Consider the following 26,153-nt stretch of genomic DNA (forward strand, 5'->3'; position numbering starts at 1 on the left):
CCTAAAACATTTTTGTAAATTGTAACTAAAGGAATCGAACCTTTTAAATATCTTTATATATAAAGTCGTCGTTGTTGTTTATATAATATTATTTTTAACTTTGATCAATGAATAAATGATTATAATGAGTATTAGTTCAATATCATAGATGTATCTTATTTTATGCATCATATATATTTTTATATATTATTTTTATGAATCTAATAGTTAAAGCTAAAATTAAAATAGGTATTGATTTTATGTCAAAGACAATATAAAATCAGTAAATATTAGTTATCATTTTAATAAACATAATAGTTGGGTAGCTAAAATATAAAAAAAAGTGAAAAGTTGTATTCTAATGATACAAAAATGAAGGGTCGATACAAAATGAAAGGTTTTGAGTCTATATAAGTTATATAAAATGGGCCAACAGTTACTTATCTTTGAATTATTCTGTATTATATTAGTACTAGAAAAATTGGAAAATGGGTGGCAGGGGATTGACCACGGTAGGAACCGGAAGTGACGTGTTTGTAGCGGCAGTACCACTAAGAGCCACCAAGGGACCACCGCAGTTGGTGATGTCAGCTGCCTACTCTCTATATCTTTCTTGGGATGTACAACACTTCATGGTCCTTTCCACTTCCCCTGCTCCTCTTCCTTCTCAGGTTTTTCTTCATATCTCATTCACATTGCTTTCTCCAGTGGGAAAGAATATAAAGTAAACGGATGAAAAAGAAAAGAAAATACTCACTTTGTCTCAATTTAAATGTCCTGTTATTTAAGGTGGACTTTAAAAAGTTATAATTACCTAGTCGGGTCATACGCTAAGTTAAATGTTATTTTTAGATGTTATTTTTGTGTGTCAGAATGAGTCTTGAGCATACTTTTAGACCCATGTATCATTTTTCCTTATTTACAAGATTATTGCGTTTTGTTATGGTAAATAAGCACTTTTTAGTGTTTTTAGGTGGAGCCAGATAAGTTATATATGTTTTTCAATGGATGAATACTATGTACAATAGGCAGAGATAATCTTTACTTTCCACCCAAGCCTGCAGTTTAGTTCACTCATGGGTATTTGTTGCGTTTATTTGTTGACATTTATAACCGTAATGGTGTGAAAATGTGGTTTTAAAATAAGCAGTTTGAGAATGCTTATTTCAAGCTAATTATCCTTGTTGGCCTTCAAGTCAACAAATTTAAAATTTCGGTGAAGCAATCCATTTCCATAAGTAGATTTCTGCTTCTGCTTATAAGCATAGGCTTTTTAAATAAGCAATCCCAAACACCTCTTATGAATGGTATATGTATGCATTCCAGTACAAGCTAGGGAAGTAGTAGTTTCTTCTAACTATGTCACGTTCAAATGAAATTTTTTTGTCCGAGCAACTTGATTATATGTTTAATATATCGATCTGTTGATTTTCTTTTCTCTTGATAGGTATTGGTTTTTGATTTTCAACCGGAAGATCCGGAAAATATATATGCAGCACTTGCAGCTTTGTCGGGCAGGAAAATACCTGGTATAACTGAATTAATTCATTTCATTAGGAGATCAAATTTCACTTCTGTAATGTGACTAAAAAGTTGATTATTGCACCACATTTGTGCTGTACGGCTGTAATGTTTGGAAAAACTTCAAAGGAGTACTATCAACTCTTTATTAAATCCTTTATGTTTTTTTTTTCTTGTATGTTTCTGTATGTGGGGTGCTAACATCACTATATAACTTTAACTGTTGGATTACATAGTTAGCGTCTGTTGATGACACTATGTTTTTTTAACTTACCGCGAAGTTGAAACGAGTACTATCTTGTGTTCTGTTTTTTGATCCAGGAGTTCTGCAAACGAGAAAGATGAAGAAATTGCCAAAAACAAGATGTTGGAGGGTAGGATCTTGTAATGTGGATGTTGTCGAGGCAATGCACACGTTTAATAGCAATTGGGATACTGATCTGATAGTTGGTCAGCATGATTGTCGCCATTACACAAATGGTAAATATTACAGGCTATTTCTAACAAGATTTTGGAACTGATGCTCATATTTTTATTTCTATTAATATTATTTTCGTCCCATATTAATTTTACCAATTTGGTTCAGTGATATTCCTTTAAATTTGCAATCGGGAGCATCCTTCTGATTCAAGTGTACTTCTTTTGATTCCTGTGTTTTCTCATCACTAGGAAAAGATATATTCACTTCAGAATTTTCAAACACTTGTAATGGACTTGTTTAAAAGCGTTATTTTTTATGGGACATAGGAAACTTGTTTGTTGATTTCTTTTCTAACATAAGTACCCATCACTTTGAAGGATTGGTGGAGTGCCTGACCGGTGAGAAGGATGTGCTGGATCGTTTGAAAAGAAGTCAAAAGAGCTTCACTTGATCTACCACTGAATTTCATATTTTTCTTATGTGAGATACTCAGGTAGAAAGTTTGAAAGCTTCTGTTCTGTAAATGTTTGCACTTATATGTATTTACAATTTCCTTGGGAAAAGAAAGCCTCTAGAAGTTATATTTGATAATTTGGAATTTCTTAATTTGATAATCAACAACAGAAATACAACGAAGAAGCAAGACCTTGTTATCATGCCTTCTAGCTAGCAGTTTATATACTTTGCTTATAGACTTCAGATATTTTATAAAAGATATTATTGTATACAGTATATGAATTAATGTCGTGCGTCATGGACATCTACAGCCGGAGAGCAAGTGGAAGTTTTTCTTTATATCTTGCTATAGCTGACAGAATTATTTGGTTAAATTTGTTGTTTTGCTAGGTACGCTCCCCTTGGTACGAATGAGTGTTTCTACTATTGCTGGTATGAATTCAGTGGGATTAAAGGCATATATTCTTTAAGGTAATTAATCTTGAAAAGTACTTTGTTTATCTGCATATAGACATACAATGCTCCACTTAAACCTTTTGGTCTTCCACTAAACATATTTAGGCACAATAATACAAAAGTTAAAGTGCATCTACATTATCAAAACCGTACATATGGAATTTGTATAATACATACCTTGGTAGTCATGCTGCAGTAATTGAATAATCTTTAGTGTATAAGTTTCAGTATCAGAACTTGACTGATTTCAGCTTACGAGTCACAAACTGTTCATATTGTCAATTTAGAGCACGAAAGCACTTGATTTCTCATGGTTTTGAGATAACGATGGGACTTCAAAGGTACTTTATGTTGTTTTTCTTACATTGATTTATAATTAGTGGAGTTCTTTCCCTTTATCCTTTACATTTGTAAATCCAGAGCAAAAAGATCAAACACAACCGACGATTGGTAATTTTCAACTTTGTTTTGATTTTATAGTCCCCTGATGGCCGATTGGACAATGGAGAGAATGCTTAGAGATGATAAATGAGAATACAACGTTTCTTTAAATCCATTTATGTATGATGTTATCAAAGGACGGGATCCAAGGTGGGAATCTGTGCTTTTCAAGTTAAAAGCTATGTCTATTAGGAAATTCTGAGGTTAGGTTCGTATGCAGCCTACCCCACGTCCCACCTAGGCCCCGTCTTGAAGTCATATTGCAGAAGATGAAAAATCCGCTTAAGCACCAAGATATAAGAATCATGTTACATGTTAACAAACATCAATTCTTATTCTGGGTAAAATGGGAGAATTTGATGCGGGAATTAACCAGTTTCAGCAACATCGATCACCAAAAATAGAAACAAAAATTGAAAGTTGGTTTACCTCAAACCAAAAACATTTGAAAGCAAGTTGGTTTCTTAATATGAAAAATTAAAGTCTCTTATCTTGCATATCAATATCTTTTTGAAACTTTGTACTGTAATATTTTTAGGACCCGAATTAACAAATTAAGAAAATTAGTTACTTTCTAATGTAGTGTGCAACATGATTGTGGCACAAGCCTGTATTTTTTGGTGCGGGGGTGAACATTTCAACTACTCAAGACGAAACACAAAATTTGTGCACAGGTTTCTTGAGTTTTGATGAATCACTTGTTAGTATGGTAGTAAATACATACACAATTTAGGTTCAATATTGACTACATACTATGATACTAACACCACTTGTTTTGGGTCTGAGCCGGTGCCCACGCACTCATGGACCAGATGCTAAAAATGTGGTTGAGTCGAGTCTTACTCTGCTCCGTCATATACAGCCAAGTAAGTTGCTTTCTTTCACTTTCATCAACCATTTTCAATTGTTCCTTTTCACTTTTTGATGAATGATTGATTGCCACTTGAATATTTTCTACTACTAATGCCTCATTGCAACTTTGACACTCTTGAGGGCCAACATGCTTTTGTATTGTAAATGTTAAAAAACATTAAAATCAACAAGACATGCAGTATTTCCAAAGTTACATATTTTATTTGACTTCATTGCCGTATATATAGATAGATATTAAGACCAATGAACCATAGATGAATTGTTGAGGCATCTAGGTTTTACTCATGGTTTTGAGGGTTCAAATTCATGATTGGACCTCAGGGTCCTTCCTGGAATGGAGCTACATGGTGGGCTTGGGTTACCCAGCGTTGTTTGCGTTCGATGGCTTATGAGGTCGCCTTTTGCCATTGAGTTATCCTGGGTAGCCGGACTTTATTCGTTGGCCGTTCAGACAAACTAAAAAATGATACTCCATTAAGAATATTGGTAAAATGGTATTGTACTATTGTCATTTCTATCTAATCTACTACATGATACCGTAGATAAAACTTAAATTATAAGAATACACCAATATAAGAAAACTTATAACTAGCTTCATATCAAGATTGCATACCGCATGCTGTCACTGACCAAAATATGATGATTCACCTCTGATATCCTTGCAAATTCGCCAGAAACCCAAACTCCATCTGCAGCACCATGTGAGTGAGAAGAGAGGCATGAAAGAAGCGAAAGTGGCGCTCTTAAAATGCTGTAAATAATAGAAAAACCGTTAAACGACCCTTGTCTTGCACCATGATTCATAACTGGAAGCTCAACTCCATTTCCTTCAGTAAACATGTTCTCATCAGCCACTTTGGTACTTTTCTTCATGTTCCGAATGTTTCGACTCATCACCGCCAACACCTGTATCATCGCCGCCCCTTTAGTACTCCTTTTAGAGGACTTAAGTTTTTGAGAATGAAGAGATGGAGATGCAAAGTATTAAGTTAGGAATTCATGATATGAGTCTTTATTTCTATTTGGGCTATGAATACATATATGTTAATCATGTTGTGGTGAGTGCTTGTGCTTGTCACAATGTGCTTTTTTTGAGAAGACACTTATTAAAAAATTTAATTTATTTTCTTGGGTGGGTATTTGTAAGGGAACTTAAAACATGGTCACACTAAAAAAAGTCCCATATTTTGCAGAATTTAGGTTGGAATATATATAATAATTTTATATATATAAAGGGTTCTTTCCAAAGATCTTGAATCTTATATTGTGACCCTTGATTTTGGCTGTCATCTATACAGTTTGTTTAACAGATATATATATATATATATATATATATATATATATATATATATATATATATATATTTTGAGTGATAATGGTATTTGTGTCACATTTATACCTACAAACTTGTAAGCATTTCTTGTTTGTATAATAATAAGTATATTTGAAAAACAGAGGATTGGATAATTATTTTGATTGGAAGAATCAATACTGATGAGAGATAGGACATGCTGCCTGTAGGTAAGATCAATACCACAGGAATTGTTGCACTTTGTGCCCATCTTCTGATTCTTGTTTGCATTAAAGGTAAGCATTATATGAGCAATGTGCCCACGTCTCCAAAGTAAATGTCATTTTTTATAATAAAATAATTGATCATTTTAACAAAATATCTTAATAATCTTCTTAACTATTAGATTATGACATGTGGAAAAATTAAGGACAAGATTAGGAAAGAGAATTAGGGGATACTATATGTCACATTCTTATAGTTTTGGGATGACTTTTAGGCTAATATTTAGGAGTATTTATCATTTTTTAAAAAAATTTTAATACTATACATAGGAGTATTTATCGATTGATATTTTTATTTTTTGCTCATATACAACCTCGACATATGAAGTTTAAAAATAATATTCAAATTTTTCCCCATACACATAACCACTCCATTATGCAATACGGCAAAATCGTCATAATTTAATATACCCATAGAAACCGAATAGCAAAACCAAACAAACCGAAATGGTAATACGGCTTGGGTCGGATGGGATTAAGTTAAGATATAATAATATTACTAGTCTTAATACCCGTACGATGTACAGTAGCTATACAAATTATATCATAAAAAAATTCGAATATGCCTCATACATGATTTGTGGTTATGAAATAAATTGTTGTTAAAATAAACCGATAATCTAAGTTAGATATAATAAATAGTAATAATAAATATAATATATGTTTAGTTAAAGTTTTGAATATACCTTAACATTTTAAAATCATATCAAAATCGAAACTTGTAAGCATAGAGAATGATGACAAATAGCCTTGTGATTTCAGATCGTAAACTTGATTTTTTGAAGTTTTCTTGTTATTAACTTATTATAAGTAATATAAGTGATATATGAGTTGAAGTATTGAGAAAGAAAAATAGATAATTTTATTGGTGAGCAAATGATCAATCAAATAAGGTTATAATGTGTTTTGTATCTTTAAGTTAAGAGTTAAAGTTTAATTCTAAATCTTAATAAGGAATTTGAATCTATATACAATTAAAAAAACTAATTTAAAAGAATAAATATATTAAAAGGACACGTGTCGATCAAGTATTACGCCATGTGTCATTTCAAAAACATCTCAATCATGTTTTAGTTTATTGGAAGATAGTATTTTTGTTTTGCCCCTTGTAATTTTCTTTTAACAGTAAATTTTGATTTAGCATATGCCTTTTCATATACACAATTTAGTGACATATGTCATGTTGCGTAACCATGGGTCATTAAAATTCATATTTTGTCTTATTTATTATTATAATTATATTTCGTACTATTTATTTTGATTGATGTACCATAAATGTGCATTACCGGATTATACTGTCAGCTATACAATATGTACACTATGGTGCATTAATCAAAGATAGTGATACAAATCACTTCTCAAAAAAAAAATATATATATATTTGGGTTTAGTCGCATTGCTTTTGTAAACTTCTGGTTTTGAACTCAAAATATCAATCCACATATGGTTTTTGGTTTTTTGGAAGGATTACTCTCTATTTTTTGAGCCTCATCCATCTCTTAGAATCATGACAGACTATTTGGATAACTGTCGATTGGTTAAACAGTGAAAGTTCAAGTAGGAATTAGGAAAAAGAAAGAAAAAAAAAAGAGTCGCAATCAAAATAGTATATTTTTTTTTATTCACTTATATATGTATGACAACAAATACACAATTATTCAAAAACTGGAAAGTACAAGCTCGATCGATAACATCAAATATTAGACGATCATTTAAACGTTTTAACTAGAACTTGGCCTGAATTTTAGTAACGACATCGGCGTCAACTTGAAAGGCCTTGGCAAGAATATTGGCATCAATATCAGGATTTGATCCAAACACAGCATTTGCGATAGTAATTGCCCCTGGATTTTGACTACTCAAACCAGCAATAGCAAGAGCATTGCCATGTCCAACGTTCGCTTGGAAGTGAATTAGACCTTCTGGGAACACGAAAACGTCACCCACTTCAAGTACTTTTGTGAAGAGATTGTTCTCAGGGTTGGAAGTCACAAACCCAACTAGAAGACTACCTTCAATTACAGTCAAGATTTCAGTGGCTCGAGGATGCGTGTGTGGAGCGTTAATACCATTTGGTGCGTAGTCAATTCGAGCCAAGGAAATACCTAAAGTGTTTAGCCCTGGTAGCATGTCTACGTTCACGAGAGTCACGTTAGACCCAACATCATTATATGTATTTCCCATAACGTTGAGCCCTCTAAAAAGAAAATCATCCGCTTTCACAAGTTTAGGATCTTTGCAAACCACGCCATTCACGAAAACTGTAAAAACATACACATTGAAAACTTTTAGATCAATCCATACAAATCATGCTTATAAGCGCGCTAGGTTTTAAAATGATACGAGTAAATGTTAGAGCATTTCTCGACGTTTTACCTTTGCTATTTGGATCCGCTACACAGAAGTCCTGGAGAGGACTAGGGTCCGAAGCCAAAATGAGCGAACAAGTTGCCATCAAGAGTCCGAATAGAAGCAAATGAGACGCCATTAGTGATCAGGAACCGAAAACTTGTTCTTCAATGGAGTTTAAGAAATCTATGATACAAACTAGATAACTTGGTACTGCTTTTTATAGTAAAAACGTCTTGTACTAACTTTCAATAAAATTTAATTTGTGGAAATGGTAAAACTATGATAAAGTCATTAGTTACATCCCCTCAATTGAGAAACTTTCATGTTTTCTTTCAGTTCTGTATTAAATAAAGATAGAAGGCTCGGCAGGTATGATCGATTCACTTCATTCATTTTTAATTTTGTAGATTAACCTTGGTAGAGCGTTGAATTGTTTGGAAGTATTGATTTGGTCAATAAGTTTAGTTTATTTAAACCAAATTGTATACCTAAAATCAGTAAAAAGGATCACAGATGATCTAATAGTTGTTGAAGTACTCAAGACTCAAGAGGACTTTTAGATTAGTAATATTAAATTGAAGTGACCAACAATTAGTCTTACTTGAGATGAATATGTAATTTTATTTTATTTTATTTTAAATTTAGAACGGCAACTTTCGAATTGAAATGTATTTAGTTGAGTTTATCCTTAGTTTTTTTTTAAAGGTGAATTTCGCTTGAAACTTTGTGTTGCGATTCGATAACGAGAGGTCTAACATGCGTTGTCTTAACCGAGTCCGTGCTATAGAGCTCACTCGAAGTAGAAATGCTTATTTCAAATAGCCAATTGGGGAAAACCCCCTACTAATCCGTCTGAAGGTACGATGATTAATAGGGGTAAATCCTGCCCCCTCAGACTTGAACCTGAGTAACCCAAGCTAAGCTCTCATAGAAGGACTACTTATATCTCAAAATTGGTGGAATGAAAATTCGAACCTGAGACCTATAGGTCACCATGGGAACTCCAAACCACTCCACCAACTCATCAATGAGTTTATTATGAGCTAGATGCGGATTTTTCAGATTTTGTTTTGTTAAATCATCCTCATTTTAATAACTAGTTGATTCAACTCGCCCGATGGGCGGCATCGGTTCCTGAAAATGATTACATGCATGGGCGGGTGTAAAAAAAACAAAAATTTTCAAGATAACATGTGCTTTTTATTATTTATTTAATTCTAAGTAAAACAAGTATTTACGGGAATTAAACATAAGGTAAAAAACACTAAAGAATCCATTTTTCTTTTTAATGGTAATACTACAACCACATCACTAAAAAAAGTACATAAGAAATATACTAAAAGCAAAAAGTAAAAAAGAAAAAAAAAACCAAAAGGATTACGAAAACCAAGTGAAAAAATTACAGCAAAACCAAATGTTACATGTGAAAAAGATATAAATACTAAAATGTTTAAAAAAGTAGAAAGGAGAACATAAATTTTACAAATTCAAAAAGATTTATGTGAGGCAAAAAAAATTTAACAAACAAAAATATTACAAAAGTTATAAAAAAAAAATTAAAGATGGTAAATACATAACAACAAATAAAATAAAATACATAAAATACAAAATTATTAAACACAACTAAATTTTTTAATATAAGAAAACTAAAATTTGTTAATAAAAAAGAAAATGTTATAAATCAAAAAAATTCAACACATGTCAAATACTATAAAGAATAAAAGTTATAAAAACAAAAAATGTTAATAAATAAAAACAAAAACACAAACAGTTAAATGAAATTATGTATCTAAAACCAAATCTTTATATAATATTATAATCAAATGTAAAACTTGAGGGTCATGCATGTAAAATTATGAGGGACTAAAATGAATATTTAAAAAACTGAAAGAAAACAAAAGCAAAACTATGGAGGGCTTGTGCCCAATTTCGGATTGGGGACCTCTTCTCTAATAAATGACATGTCTTCCACTGGACCAAGTATAAAACTTTGTATATAATTTATATATCTTTTATTTATACTAAAAATAAGAAAAAAAAAACACTGTTTTATACTATATGATAGTCTCAGATAAATATCTTAAGGTTATCAATGTTCAAAAATGGTCACAAGCTAGAATACCAATTAAAACACGTATATCTAATTCAAAATGCTCGTTTTTATCGAACATCATATATATGAAAAACTGATATATTATTAAAAAAAAAAAAACAGTGGAGTGTTTGACCGACGACTAATTAAGATAACAATATTTGTGGACAATGGTGTATGAAATTACATCAACCAATGGAATGAGTAAACAGATAAGAACAGTTGAGTGCATGCTAATATGAATATGCATCTTCCACAGATGAATTGGTATTTTCTTTTTCTTTTCAAACCAATAGTTTGAATGGGAAATGATTTTCGTACCATCATTTTTGATGGATATACCATGTTGGATCAAGGATTCGCTGAGGAACTCAGCGAGGGGCTCATTCAGCGAGCTGTCAGCGAGCTCACTCATCTGCAAGCATATTCGATCTTCAAAGTTTAAAAGGATATGTTTAATGACTCACCGTCTAGTATTTGTTGGTCAAATATGAGTGGGAATTTGAAGATCAGAAGAAAGGTCCCAAGGACACGTGTCGAAAGATCAAGATAAAGACATGTGACCTTGTACTACTTCGTTGCAGTGAAGTTTCTCTTTCATACCGTTTTTGGAAACAAACAAGATGAAGGAAAGAGGCTTCTGCAGATCTGAATGATCCACCAATAGATAGTTGACAACCTTCATGTGTCAACATCTATTAGAGCAGTCATGTGATTCCTTATCTGCCTATAAAAGGAATCACTTGACCCAGCCATTAAAAAAGGTTGGTGTGTTCCACAGTTTTACTTTACTTTCTCTAAGTAACTTGTTAAGTTTTTGTGTGTTCAAAAACTTAACATAAATTTTCTGTTTATAGTTCATTGTTGTTGTAAAACAACCACCCATGTTTTCATCATTTAGTTTGAGTTTCATATAACTAAACATAGTTCTTTACAGCTCATCTTTATTCTTGTTATTTAGTAATTACATTACAAGTTAGTTAATTAAAACACAAGCAGTGCATTCGAGGACCATTATACCACAATGTAAAAATTATATAGCTGGCTGTACAAGCCAGTAATGCACAGTTGTGGTACATCTATCAAAATAAATGGTACCAATATCATTTCCCAATTTGAATACCAATTAATGATTTAAATCAGTATTACAAAGGTTGAAAATTAGATTGTGTTTGCCCAAATTAGTAGTTTTTTTTTTGAGAAATGCTAAATACAACCCTTAGGGTTGTATTTAACGTGCATAAAAATGTTACACTTTGTTAGTACCTGAATCACAAGTTTCTCTTTATATACCATATCGGACTGAGTCACAACATCGCAATTCATTCACAGGTTAAAATCTGAACCGAGTCACTAACCGATTTGTTAGTTTTCATGTGTGTTTTGTTACAACTCGTACGAGACCTCTTGTGACTCGTACAAACTATGGTTCAACATATTATCTGAAGAACATTATCTGAAGAATAGACTCTAATGATTAAGAAATGGCCCATAATCGAAAATCATTCAATAGTTTGAGCCCATAAGTTAGTTGGGCCTCATTTTGTTATGTATATTTCGCTTTGGAAATTCGATCTTATTCTGGATTCAAGCTAAACCAAAAAAACTGTAGTATTGACTATTAAGCGTTGACCTATTTTAATCTAGTTTAATTAGGTTCGATTTCAATTTATAATAATATTGACTTTGAGAAACTATTTGAAATGAATGACCATGTAATCAATTGTCATTTGCCAGTTATGTCAAGCCTAGCTGGTCAAGTTACTCCCGATTTTACCTAAGGTCTAGCTTGATTTCAAATTTGATCTTTAGAGGTGACAAAATTTGAGATTTTTCCCTTCGAATACTTGTAACGGCTTATATTCAATATTTCGTTGTTTAGTCTACGTGTAAGATTTCATCATTATACGTTGAGATTTTCCTGATATCGTATACCAACTGAATGTTCGAAAAAATAATCGGTTGTCATTAAAGTCTAGAATGATTAGCATGGTAAACTATTAAATATGGTAATATTAATATCTTCCGACAAAGTTCAAATTATTATACAATGACAGTTAATTAAGTGACAATCAAAATAGTACATTTGTTTTTATTCACTTTATATAACAACACAGATTCAAACCATTATTCATATTACAACACATGCATATTCAAAGCATTATTCATAAACTGGAAAGTACAAGTTGATCTAGAACATCAACATAATTAGACGATCATTTTAAAGGGTTTAATCAGAACTTGGCCTGAATTTTAGTAACGACGTCGACGTCAACTTGAAAGGCCTTGGCAAGAATATTGGCATCGATATCAGGGTTTGATCCAAACACAGCATTTGCAATAGTAATGACCCCGGGATTTTGGCTACTCAAACCAGCAATAGCAACAGCATTGTCATGTCCGTTGACGTTTGCTTGGAAGTGAATTAAACCTTGTGGGAACACGAAAACGTCACCCACCTCAAGTACTTTTGTGAAGAGGGTGTTATTAGGATTAGAGGTGACAAACCCAACTAGTAGACTACCTTTGATTACAGTCAAGATTTCAGTGGCTCGAGGGTGCGTGTGTGGAGCGTTAAGACCATATGGTGCGAAGTCAATACGAACCATGGAAATACCTAAAGTATTTAGTCCGGCTAACTGTGCTACAGTCACTTGAGTCACATTAGACCCGACATCATTGTATGTATTTCCCATCATGTTGAGCCCTCTAAAAAAGAAATCATCTGCTTTCACAAGCTTCGGATCTTTGCAAACCACCCCGTTCACCAAAACTATAAAAACATACATTGAAGACTTTTAATTAATTAGATACATCATACCTATACAAGTTTCAAATGATATATATGATGAATGTTAAAGCATTTCTTAATATTTCATAATATATATATATATATATATATATATATATATATATATATATATATATATATATATATATATAATATATATATATAGCATTTTACCATCGCTATTTGGATCTGCCACACAGAAGTCTTGGAGTTGGCTAGGGTCCGTAGCCAAAATGCGCGAAAACGTTGCAAATAATAAGAGACCGAGTAAAAGCAATTGAGACGCCATTGGTGAGAAGCCGATCGAAAACTTGTTTTTTTCTTCAATGAAGTTTAAAAAATCTATGAAAAAACTAGATACTTGGTACTCCTTTTATAGTAAAAACATGCATGTATCTATCTAGTATATGTTGCCTCGCAAGATATTTAATATATAATTTAGTTTGTGGAAATAGTAAAACTATATTTGATAAAGTCATTAGTTACATCATTGTGTGATACATGTTAATTTAGTCAAATTTTACTTCATATATATATATTTAAAAAAATGTAGAAGGCTAATGCAGGCGAGAATTCATAATTGAATCTTATAGTAAATTAATTTAATTACTTGGTGCTCAAATGTTATCCTTCTAGCAAATATTGAATTATTCTGAAGGTTTTTCTTTTAAAGTTAAATTCTAAATCTAAAATCAAGAAATAATATTAATAATAAAATCGATCTCACGTCTAACTAATGCATAATTATTAATCTTAGATTTTTTATGGCAAAGACTTTAAATATGTAAATGTAAAACTTTTTAAGTTTATCGGTAAAGTTTTGGAAATGCATATAAATAATTTTGAGTCCTACTTATTCACATGTATGAGAGGGGTTAATGTGAGTTATTTCAAAGTTCTTAGGATTCATTTCAGACATGAGTTTAATTTATGAGTAATAGTATATTAGATTATCGTTTTAAAAAATAAATGTTTTTTATATCTTTAGATTAACTAAACGGCCGCAAGTCGTTGGCTGCTGGTATCTTGAATATAAACTTTAACTTACTCTTACACCAATCAATGTAAACAACTTACGAGTAAATTTAAAAGAACAGTTGAGCGCATGCTAATATGCAATCTTACATAGTACACAAATCAATAATCTTTGTAGTAAGTAGCTAAAACATATGCATAGTACACAAAACAAATAATTATTATAATAATAAAAAGAAAAAAACAATCTCAAAGTTTCCCATCCTTTTAAAAAAAGACGGGTGATATTTATTTTTTGAATTATTTTTTACTACGACTTAAATGCATGTTTTTTTTCACATATAAATTATCAAGTTATACTTATAATTATTTATGTTCATACGTAAATAGTTCTTACATGAACTTTACCCATATATATATATATATATTCTCACTGGAATGTTACCCTATATAGGGGAGCAATCAAATAAGAACAGTTTTAAAATAAGAACGGTGAGAACACTTAAAAAACATCATTTTGATGCATTAAAAGTCTATAAAACTAATATAGTGGTTAACTGACTTATGATCAACTAGTTTTGTAACCTATGCATTACTGCAAATATATGTTTTCTGTAAGAATATATTATAAAAATAAAAAAATCGACTAGCAACATATATACCAGTGATCAAGTTAAACAAATCTATAAATACTAAAAAGTTTACACGATTTAAAATCATTTTTGAACTTTAACTGCTATGATTTCAATCATATACATATCATACAACAAACACTTAAAAGTGGCATCCAAAATTTTCATTTTATAAAAACAACCAACAATCACAAAAGGAAAAAAAAAACAGAAATCAATAACTACACTAAAACCAAACACGTGTTAATAAACAACAATGCTACAACCACACTCGAAATGCCAACATCCATGAGAAATTGAATGATAAAAATGTTAGAACACGCCCACAAATTTCATATCGTTGGGACGTTAGGTGTTAGACTCTTTCACCACTACAATCCCAAAAACCGCTTTTAATCTCCTCTTTCAAAAATTGATTATTAAGCAAGTACGTGGTCCAAGTTGTTAGTGACTTTTCTTAAAACAAAATTAAGATTTATAACCCTACGCATTTATATCTTCCACTACAACAAAAATGTCATTTATTCACACTTACTTTAAAGAAATGTGAAAAAATTTCTTAATTTATTCACACTTAAAAATGTTTAAAAGGTAGTCATATTTAAAAGTGTAAAGATATTTGAAAAATCATAAATTTTTCACACTTATATGTAAAGTTCACACTTCCAAGTGTGTAAAACTATATCAATTGTTCACACTTAGAAGTGTAAGGAATAATTTGTAACACCAAATTTCTTCACACAAGGAAGGTGTGGAGAAATTAAGTGTTACAATTTGACTTTCACACTTTTAAGTGTGAATATATTTGACATTTGTTCACACTTTTAGGTGTGAATTTTTTCTTTACACATACATAAGTGTGAAAAAAATGATAATTTTTAAAAAATTTTCACACGTTTATGTGTGTATAATTTTTAAACATTTTTAAGCATGAATAAATTAAGAAATTTTTTCACACTTCTTTAGAGGAAGTGTGAATAAATGTATTTTTTTTGTAGTGTTCAGTTCTTCACTCTCTCAAAAACCTTTGTACAATTAATTAATTAACACAAATTATATGAAAAATTTTTAAAAAAAATAAATATATGAAGAACAGGCTCCAATAAGCAATGATCGACTCAAAATGGCCCATAATCATACTTATAATAAGTTTGGGCCTATAAGTAAGTTGGGCCTCATTTTTAATGTATAGGTTGGGCCGTTGGGGATTCGATCTTATTCGGGTTAATGTGTTGTGTTCGAGCTAACCCCCAAAAAATGTAGTTTTGAAGCATTTTAATCCAGTTTAATTTGGTACGATTTTATTTCATAATAATCTTGACTTTGAGAAACTATTTTAAATGAATTATTTCTGACAGTCATTCCTCTGTCATTGAAGTCTAGAAAAATAATAAGAAGAGTAAATTACATTTATTCGTTCTTCAAATTGACATGTTTTTTACTTTTAATCCCCGAATCGAAAATATATCAATTTGCTTCCCTAAATTGGCAAAAGTTTGCAATCGTTGTCCTTCCCATAGGGACGGAAAAAAGTAATTTACTCTAATAGGAATAAATGAGTATGGTTAACTATTAAATACACAGTAATAATAGTAATATTATCCGACAAGAATTTCGAATGATTAAACAATGACAGTTAAAGTGACAATCAAAATAGTAAATATGTTTTATTCGCTTCATATATATAACAACACGGATACAAACCATTATTCATGAACTGAAAAGTAAAAGTTGATCAAGGATCGACATCAACATTAGACGATCATTTAAATTAAAGGGTTTGATTAATTAGAACTTGGCCTGAATTTTAGTAACGACATCGACATCAACTTGAAAGGCCTTGGCAAGAATATTTGCATCGATATCGGGGTTTGATCCAAACACAGCATTTGCGATGGTAATGACCCCCGGATTTTGGCTACTCAAAGCAGCAATAGCAACGGCATTGGCATGTTCGTCGATGTTTGCTTGGAAGTGAATTAAACCTTGTGGGAACACGAAAACGTCGCCCACTTCAAGTACTTTTGTGAAGAGGGTGTTATCCGGGTTAGAAGTGACAAACCCTACTAGTAGTCTACCTTCAATTACAGTCAAGATTTCAGTGGCTCGAGGGTGCGTGTGTGGAGCGTTAATGCCTAATGGTGCGTAGTCAATACGAACCATGGAAATGCCTAAAGTGTTCAATCCTGCTAACTGTGCTACAAACACTTGAGTCACATTAGACCCGACATCGTTGTACGTATTTCCCATCATGTTGAGCCCTCTAAAAAAGAAATCATCTGCTTTCACAAGCTTTGGATCTTTGCAAACCACGCCGTTCACGAAAACTATATATGAAGATGAAAATTAATTAAGAACTTTTACTAGCTGGATAAGTATAATTAAAAATATCAAATGATAAATGTGTTAAAACATTACTTACTGAGTAATGACAGATATCCTAACAAATATGTCTAAAAGTATGTAAAATTCATTCAATTTTTGACACATGAATTCCACTTTTTTTTTGAGAAATGCTAAATACAGCCCTTAACGTGCATAAAAAAACTTGTACCTTCCATATTAAAAATATGCCCCCTGATTTTCATGGTAAATGTACAAACAATTTATGTACCTTAAACACGGGCTGTATTTAGCAAACCCCCTTTTTTTTCTTACTCTTTATCATTGATTTTGTCATTTGTCAATTCTTCCTTATAAAACATACTCTTAATTAGGTCTACATCTTAAGCACATTCTTAATTAGGTCTACATCTTAAGCACATTAACAGAGAATTACTTTACCTTTTCTATTTGGATCAGCCACACAGAAGTCCTGGAGTTGACTAGGGTCCGTAGCCAAAATGCACGAAAAAGTTGTGAATAAGAGACCGAGTAAAAGCAAATAAGACGCCATTAGTGAGAAGCCAAACTTGTTTTTCAATGAAGTTTAAGAAATCTATGAAACAAACTAGATAACTTGGTACTCCTTTTATAGTAAAAACATGCATGCATCTAGCTAGTGTATGGTGCCTCACAACGATTTTAATATAAAATTAATTTGCGGAAATAGTAAAACTATATGCGAGAAAGTCATTAGTTACATCATCGGGTGATACATGTTAACTTAGTCAAATTTCATTTCATATATTATAAAAATAGTAGAAGGTTAATGCAGGCGATAGATGATAATTCATTAATTAACTTTTTATTATATACGAGTACGATACTTTCACATAGTTGGGGCGTCGTTATCCTTCTAAATATATATATTGAATTGTTCCGAAGGTTTTTCTTTCTAAAACTAAATTTGAAACCTAAAATTATGAATAGAAAAAAAAATCGATCTCACATTCTCACCTCTGAGATGCATCATTAATTAATCTCATATATTCTTGACAGGCCGGGTAAATGTAATAAAACTTATATGGTTCCCGGAGGTGAGTTTAATTACCCAAGGTATCAGGTTCGAGTCTTGGGGTTCTCATCTCAAAGGAATTTTTCATGAGGAAGGGGTTGGAGGTCCAGAAAATCTCTGGTTAAAATTGTCTCCAACAATACGTCTGAATCGAAACTCACTTTACAAAAAAAATATAATAAAAAAAATTAAAACTTATAATATCTTTAGGTTTACTAACGGCAAGTCGTTGGCTGCGGCCTGCGGGTATCTTGAATAGATACTTTTACTATACTGGCTGAAATTGGAATATATAAAGAGAAAAGTGAGTATAAACATGGAGTTGACACCTTAGCTCGTTTGTACATCAAGGAAGTGGTGTCTAAACATGGAGTTCCAGTTTCTATCATCTCCGATCGAGATTCCCGGTATAACTCGAATTTATGGAGGGCCTTTCATCGTGCAATGGGTACGCGACTAAATATGAGCACGGCGTTTCATCCTCAAACGGATGGGCAAACCGAAAGAACAATACAAACGCTTGAAGATACGTTAAGGGCGTGTGCCATTGATTTTAGTGGGAGTTGGGAAGATCACTTGCCTTTGGGGGAATTTTCATACAACAATAGTTATCATGCCACAATCCAAATGGCGCCTTTTAGAGCTTTATATGGTAGGGTTTGCCGATCTCCCCTAGCTTGGGCGGAGATTGGTGAAAGCCAACTCATTGGACCGGAGATTGTGGTGGAAACAACAAAGGTGATCTACCAAATCAAGGAGAGATTGCAATTGGCCCGTGAAAGACAAAAGAAGTATGCCGATGTGAGGCGGCGACCGCTAGAGTTTGAAGCGGGGGATTATGTATTGTTGAAGGTGTCGCCATGGAAGGGTGTTATCCGTTTTGTGAAGAGAGGCAAACTCGGGCCAAGGTATATCGGTCCTTTTAAGATTATTGAACGTGTTGGGAAAGTTGCTTATCGGTTGGAATTGCCACAAAAACTTGGGGGAGCACATGATGTCTTCCACATTTGCAACCTACGCAAATGCTTGGCGGACCCGACACAACATGTGCCTATGAATGAAAATTCGGGTGGATAAGAATTTAAATTTTGTGGAGGAGCCGGTAGAGATCTTGGACCATCAAACCAAGAAGCTCAAGAACAAGCGTTATACCATTGTTAAGGTTAGATGGAATGCTAGACGCAGAGCCGAGATCACTTGGGAGCGTGAGGATCATATGAAGTCCAAGTACCCGGATTTGTTTAATAATTAGTGTTTTGTTAGATTTCGGGATGAAATCCTTTTATCGAGGGAATAATGTAACATCCATGAATTTTGACCCGTTGACTTTAAGTGTAATGTTATGAATTATAGTAGTTAATGATATCTTTAAATCCATCTTGTGGTTAAATGACTAATTGTATACTCAATGAGCCGGTTGACGGTGTGCTAGATGTTATTTCGTGGGTTTTGAACTAATTAGTTATGTTGACGGGTCAACCCATGGATCAAAGTCTTGACCCATGACCCACCTTAGTCAACCCAACCCCACCCACCTTATCCTTTCCTTCCCTTATTCTTCTTATCTCTCTCTCTTCTTTACTCCCAAGAACACACTCTCCTTTCACTCTCTCTCTAATTTAATTCATAGTTCATGGAAATTCAAGCTTAGTTAATGCAAGAATAATAAATCTTATCACCATTTTAACTTCATATCAAAAACTTGGGTTCCAAAGTGCAAGAAATGACCTCATTTGAGTCAAAATTCGGGTTTGAGGATTTGTGAAGCTTTTGGTAAGTAAATTCTACTCTATGACCTTCACTTCATGTTAGTAAATGTATCTCTAGTTGTGCCAAAACATTTTCGGGTCACAAATCGGGCCAAAAGTCGAATTAGGGTTTGTCTAGGGTTAGTAATGGGTTAAACCGAATTTGAGCTTGAGTTTGGTGTTTTGAAGAAAGATTTTGAAGTGGGTTTGGGTTATTCATGTGTAAACATGCTTAATTATCCTTCATATTGAGTTTTGATGCATCACAAATCGATTTTGGGTGTCAAAAATGAGTTATGGGTTAGTTTTGGTATGTTTAGGTCGAAATGGTGTTGCTGGTGCTGAACTGGGTGAGCTGCTGCGCAGCTAGTTAAGCTGCCCCGCAGCTTCACGAGTCTGTTTTTCAGCTGCGGCGCAACGATAAGTTGCGGCGCAGTTGGGGGCTTCAATCACTTAACTTTTTCCTAGCTTTAGTTCTAACATCCTAGGATCGTCCTGACCTTTCCGGAATGTACTCTTATGACCTTATTGGTGCCCTACACATGACAAACGAGTCGTTTAAAGTTGGGTGTCCTCTTTGGAACCTAATTCAAGACATTAACATAAACTAAATAAACATATAACTTATGTTTGAGAATGAGGCGACCTTGGGGCGACTTCATTTTGGTTACAAACTATTACATGACCTCCCTAACGACCATGTTGGGTCCCGAAAGTCTTTCAAAGCCATAAACCAAAGCTAAAACCTAGTTAGAGAATCGTCTTTGGTGAATAATGCATGTCTTGTATACATTACTAGGTTGTGGACGCGTGGAGCACTATAATCACTTATAATCTCATCTTAATTCGATATTATCCTCTTTTGCCAATCAAGTTGAGTTCGTATCTCCCTACTCTATTGAGATTCGGGCTGAAAAGTGTACATTGTGTGTTTATTTGTTTGAATTAGTTGTTTGTTGATTGAATGATGATTGATGGATGAATTATTGAATTGTTTTGTGTATGTTGGTATTGAGAAAGGTTATATTTAGGTTAGATGTACATACATGGAAGTCGACTTCGCTTTCAAAAGGTTTGAGATGTGGAGGGTTAGCCGCTGGTACACCCTGTATACAAACATCGAGGACTCTTTGAAAGCAAGCCCTCTCAAGTGTATGTATGTATAGTTTGATCATATTGTTGGTTATTGGATGTTGGATTGATGGATTGTTGGGCTTGCATTGTGTTGGTTGCTTTGAGATGATTTGGTTGTCTGTTGAGACAAATGTGTTTATCCAGGTATAGACGTATACACTGGTGTTGGTCATCCGGGTTTATAGACGTATATTCGCCGACGTTTTTGAGATGTCACATTGGTCATGGTGATGACCTGTGAGTATCGTTGCATAGATGGCATGATGGCCATACATATTATATGTATTTTGGTTTGGCATACATATCATTCACATCATGGCATTGACATTGCATTGATTGTTCTTATACGTTTGTTATATAGTGATGCATTGGTTGGATGACGTGTAAGACTACTTGTATGTGATGATTGTTCTTGTTTTTATGATATGTGGTTATGGTCGGTGGTTCATCTTGGGCCACCACTACGAACTCACCAACCTCGTGTTGACTTGTAGAACACTTTTCAGGTAATCAGGTGGTTCAAGGATGTGATGCATGATCTGGTGTAGCTTTTGGATTCGGGCATGGACTTTATGGATCAAGGATTCATTCGCGCACTTTTGGATTAATGCTTAGGATCGATAGCCATCTCTAGAATTCTCTTTTGTAAACTTTGATGGTCATTTGCTCCTTGTGCATTGTTTGAATATTTGACTTGTTGTGGATTCACCGAATTCATTAATGTCATTTAGTTGCCTACGATAATCCTTCCTTGTGCTATATGATTTCCGTAATATTTTGAGCCCTAGCTCGGGGTGTTACAGAATTGTGGCCCATGCGAGGTCGTAGAGAATTAGGTGGTTTGACCTAGACTACGGCTTAAGTTAAAACTCTTCATATAGCATGCATGGCTAGGAATTTTGTATGCAACTTGATTTTTGTGAACCCTAGAAAGTGTACATTGGGAGTTCGTAGTTGAGACCAATTATGTGATGACTTGAGTACGATATGGTTTTGGTTTGAGTTTGATTGTGATTGAGATGGATTGTTGTTTGATAATAGTTGTTGATTTAGGGCGAGGTGAAGTTATGGCGTTAACTTGATGTAACATTGTGGCAACCCTAAAAGAGCGTGATCAACTATTTTATGGTCACCCGATGTTATAGCAATTTAATGACATCACGGATTGCGCACGCTTGGTTTAAAGCATAATAAGGAATCGATATGCTTTTTGGGAAGTTGATTGAGTGGAGGGTTAGCCGCCGGTACACCCTGTACACAAACTCGATCAGTAACTAGAAAGCATATTGGATTCGGATTATACTTTGAACCATCCGTGCTAGATTCTAGGATTGTATGATAAATGATTGTAGTGAGCTCAGTATGGTAAGTAATAATTTCTCCCTAGAAATCTATCGCTTTTGCCTTAGCTTAATGGTATGAAATGTGTATGTTATGTCGACTTGAGGGTATTGACAGCTTGTGTGACTAACATGTGAGTATTGAGACTAACTTTTGGGTCAACGCCTTGCTTGTTTTATAGAAATGGTAAGACCAAGAAGAGCTGGAACTAACTATAGGGCTAACTCGGAAGAACCTCAACCGGAAGCTCAACCGGAAGTGCAAGGAGGTAGAGGTAGGGGCCGGGGTGGTAGAGGTCGTGGTGGAAGACGAGGTAGGGGCCGAGGTAGGGGTCGTGGTGAGGCTCCTAGGCCTAACTTGGCGGATGTGATTGCTCAAACGGTCACCAATATCATGCCAACTATTGTTGCCCAAGTCCAAGCAACTCTTGATGGGAACAATGGGGTACAATCTAATGAGTATCAAAATGTTGGAAACCCGGAAAATGTGAATGATGAGGGTGCTCAACCTCATGTTGTAGTAGAAGAAGAACTCGAAAGAGCAGATAACTATAGGGCTAGGTATAACCAACATGGAGTGTACCGCCAAGGTTGTCACTTCAAAGATTTCAAGAATTGTGGGGCACCGGAGTTTGATGGGTTGGGTGGGCCCGTGGAATGTATAAAATGGTTTGAGAGGATTGAAGCGGTGATTGAAAGGAGTCATTGTACTTACGATGACCGAATTTATTATGCCTCCGGTATGTTCAAGGAGGATGCTTTAAGTTGGTGGAACCAAGAGAAGGCCTTGGGTCGGGCCCACAATTTGGAATGGGCCGACTTCAAGAACAAAGTGAAAGAGAAATTTTGCCCACCTTATGAGCTCCAAAACTTGACCATCGAGTTTGTCCATCTCAAAATGGACGGGGCCGACTACAAGGGCTATGTTAGACGATTCCAAGAGTTGTCTACCCTTGTTCCTCACCTAGTGAGCACCGAGTCTCGGGCCATTGAGAAGTTTGTTTTGGGTTTGACTCCACAAGTCCGTTCTCTCATCAATCCGGTCATGCCTACTTCCATGGTCAAGGCTATTAACCGTGCCGGTAGTGTTACCGAAGACTTGTTAAGAAATGGAGTTTTGAGTAAATCATCATCGTCATCATCAAAAAGAAAGGAGGTTGGGGAAACAAGTGGTCCAAGGAAGATGGGGAGGTTTGACTCCAAGAATGCTAATCGGGGTAGGGTGATGGCGGCGGTGGAGCCGGTGAAGAAGCCTTATGTGGGGCCCCACCCACATTGTGGAAGATGCAATAGACACCACCCCGCCAATGTTCAATGTGGGGCATGCTTTAATTGTAACCGTTTGGGGCATATGGCGAAAGAATGTAGGGCACCAAGGGTGGGTACGGGTCCGCTCAATGTAGCTCCTATTCAAGCTCTTCCTCCTCAAGGCAATCAAAGAAGAGGCGAATGTTATGTGTGCGGTAGCCCAAATCATTACCGTAACAATTGTCCTCAATGGGTGGGACAACAAGTTCAAGTGGCCGTTCACCCCAATCAACTACAAATTGCCGGGCCTAACCAAAACCGGGGACAACAAGGTCACCAAGTGCAACCCCGTGGCCGAGCCTTTGCGGTCAATGCAAATGAGGCCCGTAATGATCCCAATGTTGTTGCAGGTACCTTTCTTCTTAATGGTCATTATGTAACGGTTTTATTTGATTCCGGAGCCGATTATAGTTTTGTGTCCTCTCGCTTTATTCCTTTGATTGATGTGCATCCGTGTGCCCTAAACTATGTACTCGATATAGAAACGGTAAATGGCGCCTTAGCAAAACTTAGTCAAATACTTTGTGATTGTATTTTGACTCTAAACGACATCGAATTCTACATCGACCTTATGCCTTTTGAAATCGGTAGCTTTGACGTTATTGTGGGAATGGATTGGTTAACGGCGGTAAATGCAACTATTGATTGTGGGGAGAGGGTTGTTAAAATACCGTTGTCTAGCGGTAAAATTCTTAGAGTTCAAGGTGAAACTTCCGATTCTCTAAATTCTAAAGTCTTTAGTGCTACCGTCTCAAAGGTAGAATTGAAGACCGTTCCTATTTTTTGAATTCTCCGATGTTTTCCCGGATGAATTACCGGGATTACCCCCATCTCGTGAACTTGACTTTCGTATCAATCTTATTCCGGGAGCCGCACCCGTGGCAAAAGCTCCTTATAGACTTGCCCTCACTGAAATGCAAGAACTCGAAGCTCAACTTAAGGAACTTCAAGAGAAAGGTTTCATCCGTCCTAGTCAATATCCTTGGGGTGCTCCCATTCTCTTTGTCAAGAAGAAAGACGGGTCGTTTAGAATGTGTATAGACTATCGGGAGTTGAATAAGCTTACGGTGAAGAATCGATATCCTCTTCCTCGAATCGATGACCTCTTTGACCGACTTCAAGGTGCCAAGCACTTTTCCAAAATCGATCTCCGCTCGGGTTATCATCAACTCCGGGTTCATGATGATGACATTCATAAAACGGCGTTCCGAACTCGGTATGGGCACTTTGAATTCACCGTTATGCCTTTCGGGTTGACCAATGCACCAGCGGTGTTCATGGATTTGATGAACTGGGTGTATCGCCTTTTCTTGGACAAGTCCGTCATTGTCTTTATTGACGACATACTTGTTTATTCTAAAACGAAGGAAGAACATGCCGAACACTTGCGAGAAGTACTCGAGTTGTTAAGAAAGGAGAAATTGTATGCTAAATTCTCCAAGTGTGAGTTTTTGTTGGAGAAGGTTCACTTCCTTGGTCACATGGTAAGCAAAGACGGTATTCACGTTGACCCAAGTAAGATCGAAGCGGTTAAGAATTGGAGGAGACCCGAAACACCTTCCGAAATCCGTCAATTCCTTGGATTGGCGGGTTACTATAGAAAATTTATCGAAAATTTCTCCCGCATTGCACAACCTCTTACACTCTTGACTCAAAAAGAACGGAAATTCGAATGGGGCAATAGACAAGAACAAGCCTTCCAAACTCTTAAGAACATGTTGTGTGAAGCACCCATTCTAACCCTTCCCGATGGAGTTGAAGATTTTGTAGTATATTGTGATGCTTCGGGGCAAGGATTGGGTTGTGTCCTTATGCAAAGGGGCAAAGTTATTGCATACGCCTCCCGCCAATTGAAGGTGCACGAGAAGAACTATCCGACACACGACTTAGAATTGGGAGCGGTAGTATTTGCTTTGAAGTGTTGGAGGCATTATCTCTATGGCACCAAGTGCATGATTTATACTGATCACAAAAGCCTACAACACATTTTTAATCAAAGTGAATTGAACATGAGACAAAGACGTTGGCTTGAACTCCTTAGTGACTATGATTGTGAGATCCGTTATCATCCGGGCAAGGCCAATGTGGTAGCCGATGCCTTGAGCCGGAAGGAACGAGTTAAACCAAGACGTGCTAGGGTTATGAGCCTCACGGTAGGACCAAACATTCGCGATCGAATCATTGCGGCTCAAGTACAAGCCACTCGACCGGAAAACTTTGGTAATGAGAATTTGGATGGTATGGAGCAACAATTCGATAGGAAGAGTGATAACGGGCTCTATTTAGTTGAAAGGCTCTGGGTTCCCATTTTCGGCAATCTAAGAACACTTCTCATGCATGAAGCTCATCGATCACCTTATTCGGTCCACCCCGGGTCGGATAAGATGTATTTTGAGTTAAGAGATTTCTATTGGTGGCCGGGTATGAAGTGAGATGTGGCTAGGTATGTGAGTGAGTGCCTTACTTGCTTACAAGTGAAAGCCAATCATAAGAAGCCACCCGAATTATTAGTGCAACCCGAGGCCCCCGAATGGAAATGGGAACACATTGCAATGGACTTCATAACGAAGTTACCGAAGACAAGAAGTGGTCGCGATACAATTTGGGTGATAGTTGATCGGTTAACGAAGTCGGCTCATTTCGTGGCCATTCGTGAAACCGA

General features: G+C 34.9%; 5 protein-coding genes across 8 annotated transcripts; 1 reads left to right on the top strand and 4 right to left on the bottom strand.

The window, feature by feature from the left end:
* The first annotated feature begins 438 nt into the window (after nucleotides 1-438).
* Nucleotides 439-3,597, top strand: LOC122600097. 4 transcript variants are annotated; one of them, XR_006324000.1, is made up of 7 exons: nucleotides 439-650; nucleotides 1,427-1,508; nucleotides 1,822-1,980; nucleotides 2,299-2,414; nucleotides 2,768-2,848; nucleotides 3,121-3,174; nucleotides 3,314-3,597. XR_006324000.1 is itself a non-coding variant. In XM_043772754.1 (5 exons), exons 1-4 carry the CDS (start codon nucleotides 468-470, stop codon nucleotides 2,370-2,372), a joined length of 498 nt encoding a protein of 165 aa, XP_043628689.1. In that variant the 5' UTR covers nucleotides 439-467; the 3' UTR covers nucleotides 2,373-2,414; nucleotides 2,768-3,037. The 4 variants fall into 4 exon arrangements, 3 of the variants coding, with proteins under 3 accessions (XP_043628689.1, XP_043628690.1, XP_043628691.1); XM_043772754.1 differs by lacking the exons at nucleotides 3,121-3,174; nucleotides 3,314-3,597 and having other exon boundaries at nucleotides 2,768-3,037; XM_043772755.1 differs by lacking the exons at nucleotides 2,768-2,848; nucleotides 3,121-3,174; nucleotides 3,314-3,597 and having other exon boundaries at nucleotides 2,299-2,653.
* A 386-nt stretch (nucleotides 3,598-3,983) lies between these two features.
* LOC122600098 lies at nucleotides 3,984-5,304 on the bottom strand. The gene is made up of 2 exons (XM_043772757.1): nucleotides 4,761-5,304; nucleotides 3,984-4,603 (listed from the first exon to the last, which is right to left on the bottom strand). The coding sequence occupies exons 1-2, from the start codon at nucleotides 5,060-5,062 to the stop codon at nucleotides 4,534-4,536; spliced, it is 372 nt and encodes a 123-aa protein (XP_043628692.1). The 5' UTR covers nucleotides 5,063-5,304; the 3' UTR covers nucleotides 3,984-4,533.
* A 2,098-nt stretch (nucleotides 5,305-7,402) lies between these two features.
* Nucleotides 7,403-8,241, bottom strand: LOC122600618 (germin-like protein subfamily 1 member 7). Its single transcript, XM_043773362.1, has 2 exons — nucleotides 8,099-8,241; nucleotides 7,403-7,983 (listed from the first exon to the last, which is right to left on the bottom strand). Exons 1-2 carry the CDS (start codon nucleotides 8,208-8,210, stop codon nucleotides 7,448-7,450), a joined length of 648 nt encoding a protein of 215 aa, XP_043629297.1. The 5' UTR covers nucleotides 8,211-8,241; the 3' UTR covers nucleotides 7,403-7,447.
* A 4,159-nt stretch (nucleotides 8,242-12,400) lies between these two features.
* LOC122600619 (putative germin-like protein 2-1) lies at nucleotides 12,401-13,246 on the bottom strand. The gene is made up of 2 exons (XM_043773363.1): nucleotides 13,132-13,246; nucleotides 12,401-12,939 (listed from the first exon to the last, which is right to left on the bottom strand). Exons 1-2 carry the CDS (start codon nucleotides 13,244-13,246, stop codon nucleotides 12,401-12,403), a joined length of 654 nt encoding a protein of 217 aa, XP_043629298.1.
* A 3,106-nt stretch (nucleotides 13,247-16,352) lies between these two features.
* LOC122600558 (putative germin-like protein 2-1) lies at nucleotides 16,353-17,460 on the bottom strand. The gene is made up of 2 exons (XM_043773295.1): nucleotides 17,349-17,460; nucleotides 16,353-16,891 (listed from the first exon to the last, which is right to left on the bottom strand). Exons 1-2 carry the CDS (start codon nucleotides 17,458-17,460, stop codon nucleotides 16,353-16,355), a joined length of 651 nt encoding a protein of 216 aa, XP_043629230.1.
* Between the last annotated feature and the right edge of the window lie 8,693 nt (nucleotides 17,461-26,153).

This window comes from Erigeron canadensis, chromosome 5 (genome assembly GCF_010389155.1).
Source record: "Erigeron canadensis isolate Cc75 chromosome 5, C_canadensis_v1, whole genome shotgun sequence".
Lineage (NCBI taxonomy): Eukaryota > Viridiplantae > Streptophyta > Magnoliopsida > Asterales > Asteraceae > Erigeron > Erigeron canadensis.